The following is a 9871-nucleotide window of genomic DNA, read 5'->3' as shown; positions in this document are numbered from 1 at the left end:
TTAAATTATTACTATAGTAATAAGTTTATAAAGGATTGGTATGAGGTCTCTTGTAAGTGGGGGCGCAGGAAATTGTCTTTTCTGTCCATAGGGTAACGCGCCACTTAGAAAAACAGTGATATTTCTAACACTGTCTGTCTTCCATGATTACCACCACTGAACAAGTGTTCAGGAGGAGAAACATTTTAAATCTTTTAATAGATGTTTAAAATGTTTAGATAAAAGACCCGTAGGTGCACACAGGGAGGAAAAAATAAAAATTCTTTAAGCCCTGTGGGAATTATTAAATTTTCGTGTTCTTAATTAAATTATTTGTTAAGTAATTTAATTAACAGTTCGTCACCAGGCTTGCTTATTATATATATATATATATATTTTCCTAGTCCAAAGTTTAAGGTCTCTAATCTAAATATGGAGTTTAGATTACGATGTTATTGATATGAGAATTGTAGCATTATGAGCAGTTGGTTAGAGAAGTGAGTTGCATTCTCCTTTAAGTCGTATAATATAGAACGATTTAACAGATTAAGCTCAACAGCAATTCGACAGGATACTTGTCTTGCATAATTATCAAAAATATACAAGGTTATTAATTAAACCTTTATGTTACAAAAGATATAAAAATGGAAGCGACCAAAGACTACTCTTGGAACGAGAAGGAGTTACAGGAATTTCGAACGGCTGTTCTAAGTGAGTATCTTTTATATATTAATAAAACGACTTTGATAAATTATATATAAAAAATTTAGTGTTTGTTCTATATTTAAGATTATATTAATGATAACATTTCTAAATTATCGAATTAATAAACATTTATGTTATCTAAATTATCATTAATAAATATTTACGTCAATCCAAATGTAATATTATATAACCTTTCGGCGTTTAATACAACGAAATATATTTCTATTTTAAAACTTGTATTATTTTACATTAAATGTATTTAAAGTTATTTATTTTTAACGACGAGCAGATTTTTTTTTATTGTAATTAATCATTCAAATAATTTCTTGTTTCTCTTGAGTGATAAACATTCTACAGATAATGCAAAAAACACTTAATATTTACAACGAACTAAATTAAGAACTAAATAATTAACTGACAAATCTAATTGTATTAAAGTAAACTGGTTAATTGTTGTGACTATATTTGCTAACAGTAAACAAGGTAACTCAAATGTCTCTACATAGAACACACACTACCAGAAGAGATGTAATGTACTGTACTTCCGATATGCGCGTAAAATATGCTCATAAGATGATGTGTGAAAAGGACGTTATATGCATTTCTTCAAGCACCACATAGTGTGTATGACCATTCAGTTAAATGCTCTCCATTAAGTCACTTGACTTAGAAGTAATTACACTTTATATCGAACCAGTGTATATTAGGATCTATTAAATTTTTTGGAGAAAATGTTTTGAATTTGACTATAAGAAACTGTAGCACGCGTAAAAAGTATGGAAAAAGTGAATTCAAAATACTGTGTATTATTTTAGTACAAATTAATAACAACATATTGGAAAAGAATGTTCAGAACAAGTGTTTCCAGCATTGAGGTTTAACAAAAAAAAGAGCGTAAATTAAAAACTTACAATAATTTGACGAAAATATTGTTGTCTTCTACTTGAAAGACACTAGAAAATTTTTTTACACTCAATCACTTCAGTATGTGCACCAGTAATTACGTTTCAGATGTCCAACGTTTATTGCACTTCAAACACGTACTCAATAACAAATGAGGTGTAACATTTTTCACACCCTGTCAGATTCTGAATCTCAGATTAAAGTTATGTACAGTTGAACAATAAACTTGATTATTCTGCAGGAACAGGAGGAGTAAAAACCAATCTACAGTCTTGGAAACTACGTTCAGAAATTGTTTTATCTAAATCGCAAAGTGCAGAGAAGCCACCTCTTATTCAAAAATGCTGCCAGTAAGAATAAATAGCATAAGTTGCAGCATGTCCAAATAACTTTTTCCAGTCACTCTAGCCTATTATCTGGTCTTTCGCACGTGCATCATCATGCGAAGAAGTGCATCTATTTTGCCAGTTTTTGCGTGTGCTAGTAACCGCAGCGCCAAAGTATGGTATCCTACACAAATAGCAACAAATGTCAAGATAAAATATCTCCAAACTTCATAGAGCTAATAACAAATAAGATATGTACCATTATCAATCTCGTGGATTATTTTGTTACTTCAGATAACAGGGTAGTCCCGATAAAGAAGCACGACGCAGCGTTATCTAGAGTGCTCTCTTAAGCAAACTTGACTGTATTACAATGTATCGCATATGTTGCCAAGAATTTAATAAACACACACTAAAGTCTTAAACCAACTCTTTTGTATGTTTATATGAGCAGCGGCAGATGGGGCCATCAAAAAGTTGGGTAATTTTTGTAGACGTGAGTGAAGTACAGTGTTGACGTCTATTTTGTTTTAATATTTGAGGATGGAGTAATGATTAAGAAACGAAATTTGGCTTGGGGACTTGTTTTTAAGGGGCATTCAGGCTACTAAATTTTCGTAATTAATGGTCGAGCGCTTGGGGATATAGAGGGGTGTTATATCTTATCGCGAGCGGAGTTGGACTTAATAAAGAATTTATTCATTATTACGATTTACAATTTTTTTAATTATAAAACTCATCTCAACCTTGCAAATTTAGCTTTTTGCCTTTTTATAATAATCAAAAATGTAAAAATTTTTATAACACAATAGAATATCAGATGGTACCACATATACTATATACAATTTTATTTATTATTAACAATGTAAAATTTTGTAAAAACCCGGAAAGTTACAATGAAGATCTAGCTTTACGTTAATCCGTCTCGAGTTGGTTCTTAGGACTCGAGAATGTTGTTACGTTGGTTCGTAGAAAAACACACCTCCACACTCAAATTATACACTATTTACAGTTTATTTACGATAGGTAGAATATAAAAGTTTGAAAACTGTATTTACGAGATAATAACAGGTGGTGTCTTACATAACGGATTCGGACTACACAACTTATGAGAGGCTTAGTCACTTGGGGAGTTGGCTCAACCGTGTAGCCGTCCTATCTTTACACTAACTCTTTCCAGAGGAATTTTAGGAGGAAAACACTCTCTGTACACCCTGCGGGCTTCCAAAGTGTCAGAGACTACCACGTATTCGGTCTCTCGCCCCTCTCTCTCTCTCTCTCTCGCTCGTCCTACTATTTAAAGAGTTTTTGGACGACAACTTCCGACCAATCCACGGTCCTTCCCAAAATGTGGGCTGTTATTTGGACGAAACTAGTTCACCATAACGTCTGTCACTTGTTTACATTTTCTCTAGCAAGCTAACATGTGGCAAACACATTGCCCGACTTCATGCAAATCCAATAAACAAAGACGATGCTCTCTTTGTTTCCCCTCCTGTTTACAAATACAACTCCAGTTGGGACCAATTCACAAGGTTGTGTCACTTTTGTCCCTACTCTGTTAAACGCAATCCTTTACAGTTACAAAATACGGCTGTTAAGCAACTATTCTGTTTATAACTGTTTATAAACAGATTACTTTTAAGTTGAAAGCTTCTTATATTAACTGAGTAAAAGATTTAATACTGTATTTTGTAAAAAAAGTTTTTAGCATTAAGATTTAATCGTTTATATCTAATGGATTTTATTATAAAAACTTGGACGAATACTTTCAAAACTATGATTGCATTTTGCATGGTTACATTAGAAGAGGAACAACTGAAATGTAGGAGTGACGACATATTTCTTTTGAGTTTTCTACGAGCAAGAAAATACGACAGAGAAAGAGCTTTGAAATTACTCAAGAATTATTATGCAACAAGGAAGAAGTATACAGATATATTTAAAGACCTTAGGCCTTCAGCGTTGGAATCATTTCTACAAATGGGTATGATGTGTATCAAACGATTAGAAAACGGTCAAGTCTTGGGACTCGGTAGAGTCAGTAAGTGCTAATCTTTTAATATTTCTTTATTTCTATTAGTACTAAAGTGTGTTACATAACACGAAATTTATTTATTTATAGGCCATTGGGATGCAACTAAAGTGAGAGCAATAGATGTAGCTAGGTGCATATTACTTCTTATAGACATGGAACTAAATGACCATCCTATGCAAGTTAATGGCCTTTACGTATTAATAGATGTGAAGACATTTTCGTGGAGACATTTTATTCAATTTACTCCAACATTTATTTACTTATTATTATCGTCTTTATATGTAAGTACAGCCAAAAAACGTATACAACGTATACAAATTAATATATTATTACTTCATGTATAAAAGTATACACCAGGGTTTCATATTTCCCGGCTGTTTGCTTGTCCCGGGATTTCGAGAAAAATGATCTATTTTCCGGGATACAATTAATTATTTTTAAGATAAAAAATATATTTTGAAATCGAATGATATAATTATTTTTCATTGTTAAATAATTTAATTTGTCCCGCAACCCCCAAAATAATAATATTAATAATGTTTTTGTAGAAATTTTCATAAATAGAAAAAAATTATTAATGTTTGTTAGCAATTTCTTACAAAAAATTCCTTTGGATTGAGTTGAAAATTAAAAAAAAATGGAGCTTAGATGAAACTTTTAACCTAGAAGGCAATATTCATGTTTTAAATAAAAAGTAATAGAAAATAATATTGTAAATTCATATAATAAGATTTTAAAAAGCAAACATGGTCAATACTCCGATCACTCAATCTGATTCTTATTTCAGTAATAAAAAGTTCTGTTACCGAGACTGCCCTTCCTGATTCAATTGATGTCTGTGGCATCGTCTTTAATGCATTTTAGAGAAAACAGATGTTACGTGTTTTCTCACCCGTACCCTTTAAGATTTCTAGTTTGTTTTCGATATGCGTTGCAATATTTATTTTGCCGTCTAGTATTTTTGATTCGTTTACCTCGGCTGCTTTAATAGCGGCCTCAAACTTATAGTCCGATAATTTCGCAGTTCGTTTGGCTTTAATAATCAAGGTGATGAAGAAAAACTACATACTTGCATAATTTATTTTCGTTTGTATCCTTGCCCAATTGAACAACCTGGCATAATGGGCACGGTAAAAAAATTAAGACAGCATCAGCTACTGGGTATGGTAAAAAAATTAAGACAGCATCAGCTACTGGGTATGGTAAAAAAAATTAAGAAAGCATCAGCTACTGTGCATGGTAAAAAATTAAGACAGCATCAGCTACTGGGTATGGTAAAAAAAATTAAGAAAGCATCAGCTACTGTGCATGGTAAAAAATTAAGACAGCATCAGCTACTGGGTATGGTAAAAAAAATTAAGAAAGCATCAGCTACTGTGCATGGTAAAAAATTAAGACAGCATCAGCTACTGGGTATGGTAAAAAAAATTAAGAAAGCATCAGCTACTGTGCATGGTAAAAAATTAAGACAGCATCAGCTACTGGGTATGGTAAAAAAATTAAGACAGCATCAGCTACTGGGTATGGTAAAAAAATTAAGACAGCATCAGCTACTGGGTATGGTAAAAAAAATTAAGAAAGCATCAGCTACTGGGCATGGTAAAAAAATTAAGACAGCATCAGCTACTGGGTATGGTAAAAAAATTAAGACAGCATCAGCTACTGGGTATGGTAAAAAAATTAAGACAGCATCAGCTACTGGGTATGGTAAAAAAAATTAAGAAAGCATCAGCTACTGGGCATGGTAAAAAATTAAGACAGCATCAGCTACTGGGTATGGTAAAAAAAATTAAGAAAGCATCAGCTACTGTGCATGGTAAAAAATTAAGACAGCATCAGCTACTGGGTATGGTAAAAAAATTAAGACAGCATCAGCTACTGGGTATGGTAAAAAAATTAAGACAGCATCAGCTACTGGGTATGGTAAAAAAAATTAAGAAAGCATCAGCTACTGGGCATGGTAAAAAAAATTAAGACAGCATCAGCTACTGGGTATGGTAAAAAAATTAAGACAGCATCAGCTACTGGGTATGGTAAAAAAATTAAGACAGCATCAGCTACTGGGTATGGTAAAAAATTAAGACAGCATCAGCTACTGGGTATGGTAAAAAAAATTAAGAAAGCATCAGCTACTGTGCATGGTAAAAATTAAGACAGCATCAGCTACTGGGTATGGTAAAAAAATTAAGACAGCATCAGCTACTGGGTATGGTAAAAAATTAAGACAGCATCAGCTACTGGGTATGGTAAAAAAATTAAGAAAGCATCAGCTACTGGGCATGGTAAAAAAATTAAGACAGCATCAGCGCATTGCATTCAGGATATCACAGGTTTAGACAACATTTTCAGAGTCCTGTCACAAATAAACTACAATTAATTATTAGCCAATCTGTGACAGGCTATAACAGGCAAAAGTTTAAAAAACTAATGCAGCAGGCTTAAAATTAATATAACAAATGTATTCTGACAGTTTATGTGTTAATTATATACTTTCTACTTTGAAAATTTCTTCAACCTTAATACAAAATAAGTAAAAAAGTAAACTTTTAAGAAATTTGCGAGATTTTCCGGGATATTTCACAGGTTAAAAAATCCCGGGATCCCATTAGAGAAATACAAGTATACGATACAAATTGAATAAAAATAAAATAATTTAACATTTTGTAAGGTACTATTAAATACTTAATAGTATCTAATAGGATTTTGCAACGATAAATTTTAGTTCAAAATTTTTCCGCTACAGGATAAATAGAGCTGAAAGAAAAGAAGTCTGGTACACGTAGCCAGATGAAGCCAAGATGAGTATAAAAATGCTGACAACTAGTGAATAATAACTAAGATGGTCATCACTTTCAAAAATCTTTCACACAATGCAAAAATCGTTCACATTGACATAATCATAAGTAATGTTATTAATATTTTAGCATATTTTATTAAACTTTAAAATTTTGTTTTATCTGCCTAATGAAAATATGGTAGAACAACGTGCGGTTTGTAAATACAATTTATCATTAAACAATGAATTTGCAATATGTAATACAATATTGTAGAAAAAAGAAAGTATGGAAAGCTTCCACGTTCCAGTCAAGTGTTTGATGTTTTTGTGGTATATTCATATTTGTTAAGTCTGCCTGAACGATGATACAAAACATATGTTTGATCACTATTTGCTCAAATGCTTTGTTTCCACTTATTCGCTTGTACAGTAGAGCGTCGATAAGTGGAACCAATTGGGGACTGGGGTTCTTCCAGTTAATGATTTGTTCCAGTTTCCGACTTTGTACGAAAAAATACATTAACCTGTCCGATGTTCAAATTTTTCTCCGTTGCGTGTCGCTTCGTGTTGAATTTTCGTCGATTTTAAGCCTAACGAAAATTTTTATAATAATCATCGAGGCTATCGTATCGTTAAAAATTATTTCTGCATTTTGTACAAACAAAATAAATATATTAAAGAATATAAAAAACATAAAAATTATACTTTAGAAGTAAATTTAGTATCAAAAACATTCGATTTAGCACGACACAGTCCGACTGAAAATCGTTCCACTTTCCGGCCATTCCACTTACCGACGTTCCATTTATCGACGCTCTACTGTATTTGTTCTTCATTAACAACGTTACTCTTAACACGTTTTTTAATATGATCATTAATATTAATTTTGGCAGAAGGGGTTTTCTATCAATATTAGTTGTGTTAATATTTAAAAATATTAAAAAATTACCTGTAAAGAATCATGCATGCTACTACTATTACTTCCATGTATTCAAATACCAGTATACGAAGATAAATTTTCCGGCTTTGTTCGACTTTTTGGAAGTTTTTTTAATATTTCAAGTGTCATAAAATAGCAAATTTCATTTTACATAAATTTATATACAAATAATAAAATTAATTTTTAAGTCATTTTATATAATTTTGACGATTTAAAATAAAAATATTTAGCGATTTTAATATCGATAACAGCGACTGCATCACATTTAGAAAGAATATTTCAAAGAGTTTTCTTTTTTCAGCAATCTATTCCATTAAATTACAAGGGCGTTCACTTTGTTAACGTTAATAAATACCTTCAAGCTGTCGTAGCAATGGCATATCCGTTTCTTCCATATAAATTAAAGCAGAGGGTAAGTATTTTCCACTTGAAATTTTTATATAAACAGAGATTTTACTATTCCTTAGTGATTTGCGTTTGGAGAAAATAATTTATACTTTGCAAAGACAGTAAAGAATTTTCTTGGAATCGCGTTGTGTAAAATATCCAGCAACGAGTTGCGTGACTTTCCTGGCAAAAAAATTTAAAGTCGTGATGACGCCACTTGTTGTGATATTTCTTTTAAAAACTCTGTATTTATTAATTATTATAAAACGAGAAAAAGTTTAATTTTGTAGCTAGGGAGGAGTTTTAGAAAAAATTGTAAATGAGTAAAAATTGTATCATATAAAATCTTCATTAAGTCAACTCACTCGAGATATGCCACATGGCACCCTTTATCTCTCCACCCACTTAACCTTTCCCGCCTTTTGATTTCTGTCGTTAACACGTGACCCTTTCTTCTTGAGCTAGAAACTTCTGTTTAAGTGTTGCCAGATCTCGAAGGTTTTGTTCTAGTGTTGCCAGACACCATTACACGTAATAGTAAAATACATTATTTAACTGAATTAATGCCTCTTATATGATTCTCAGACAGGGAATAATGTAAGAGAATTAAGACGAATTAAGTAATAAAAAAAATTTGTCATAAAAAAGAAATGCGAATTAAAATATTTAACTTAAAATTTCACTATTGTGAGCTGATATGTGTTGATTAATTTTTATATTAATTTCAGAATAAAAATATTCTACATTTTGGATCAAACGTAGAAGAACAAAACTATAATAAAATTTTATAATATAAAAAATCCTATTTATAAAAATATTTTAGTTTCATATTCACGGATCCAATATGGAGAAGCTCCACAAAGAAATCGAACCAAAATATCTTAATGCAGAATTTGGTTGCGAATTATCTCCTTTTGATGCATCTGAAACTAACCAGAAGTTAAGAGACATAGAAGAACTCTTTGTTGAAAACGAAAAATATTGGACTGAAGAAAAAAATACCTGAACGTTTACATCGGAAAATGTTCCGTTTGATGTAATATACCGAATTCTGTATGTAAATTCACAATTGAATTATTTCGTTATTAGTATTTCTTTTGATGATATAAATGAATAATAGAATTTATAATAGAATTTTTAATATGAAAATATGAAACGAGCAATTATTTATTCTGATATCATCAGAATGCTGGGCTGCAATTTTTAATCATATTTTAAATTTATTTCATGTTAAATTTATGCTTTCCACCTAACATTAGTAACATCTTACCCCTGCACATAATACTTTTCCTGTTAGCAACAGAGCTCTTCATGATGTCATCTAACTCCTTTCAGCGAAATTTTTGAATTGAAATGACGTGATTTCTGTTTTTCATCGGATGCTCATATACAGTTAATCGGGTCCTTCTGCTTCTTATATTTCTAAATATGAACACGTTATTTCAATTCAGAAATAATTTTTCTCTAAAAGGAGTTAGATAGATGACTAGTACGACTCTATTCTTGAAGGAAAAGTATGGTGTACAAGGGGAGGACACTACTAATTTGAGGTGGAGAGCATATACTTGAAATTAAATAAATTAAAAGTATGATTAAAAATTGTTGCACTGCTTTGTGTCGATGTTTTTAAAACTTGCATTCTTGTGGCCTAAACAATTTCCGTTATTTGGAAAATGATGATGTCAATGAGAATTGAAACTGGTAATGTAAATGTTATATAAACGAAAATATTCTTTTTGTTATGGTCAATGACTACGTTATACCGTAGTCTTATCAAACAGAAGTCTTTGAATGTCAATCAACGTGCAATAATCAAC

General features: G+C 31.4%; 1 protein-coding gene across 4 annotated transcripts; it reads left to right on the top strand.

Moving 5' to 3' along the window:
- Window positions 1-621: 621 nt before the first annotated feature.
- Window positions 622-9061, top strand: LOC136972026 (clavesin-1-like). 4 transcript variants are annotated; one of them, XM_067266581.1, is made up of 5 exons: window positions 622-690; window positions 3724-3957; window positions 4039-4232; window positions 7969-8079; window positions 8878-9061. In XM_067266581.1, the coding sequence occupies exons 1-5, from the start codon at window positions 624-626 to the stop codon at window positions 9058-9060; spliced, it is 789 nt and encodes a 262-aa protein (XP_067122682.1). In that variant the 5' UTR covers window positions 622-623; the 3' UTR covers window position 9061. The 4 variants fall into 4 exon arrangements, with proteins under 4 accessions (XP_067122682.1, XP_067122681.1, XP_067122680.1 ...); XM_067266580.1 differs by having other exon boundaries at window positions 3721-3957; XM_067266579.1 differs by lacking the exon at window positions 622-690 and having other exon boundaries at window positions 3527-3957.
- Window positions 9062-9871: the final 810 nt, after the last annotated feature.

The sequence above is a fragment of the Centruroides vittatus genome, unplaced genomic scaffold, assembly GCF_030686945.1.
Source record: "Centruroides vittatus isolate TY-2023 unplaced genomic scaffold, ASM3068694v2 contig_2747, whole genome shotgun sequence".
NCBI lineage: Eukaryota > Metazoa > Arthropoda > Arachnida > Scorpiones > Buthidae > Centruroides > Centruroides vittatus.
Note: the sequence above shows the minus strand (reverse complement) of the source record. Positions and strands in the feature narration are given on the sequence as shown.

Coding starts and splice junctions, on each gene's coding strand:
- LOC136972026 (XM_067266579.1), top strand. CDS start 3,651: ATGGATTTTATTATAAAAACTTGGACGAATACTTTCAAAACTATGATT. Junction 4,233..7,968: donor TATTATTATCGTCTTTATAT/GTAAGTACAGCC, acceptor TTCTTTTTTCAG/CAATCTATTCCATTAAATTA. Junction 8,080..8,877: donor CATATAAATTAAAGCAGAGG/GTAAGTATTTTC, acceptor AAAATATTTTAG/TTTCATATTCACGGATCCAA.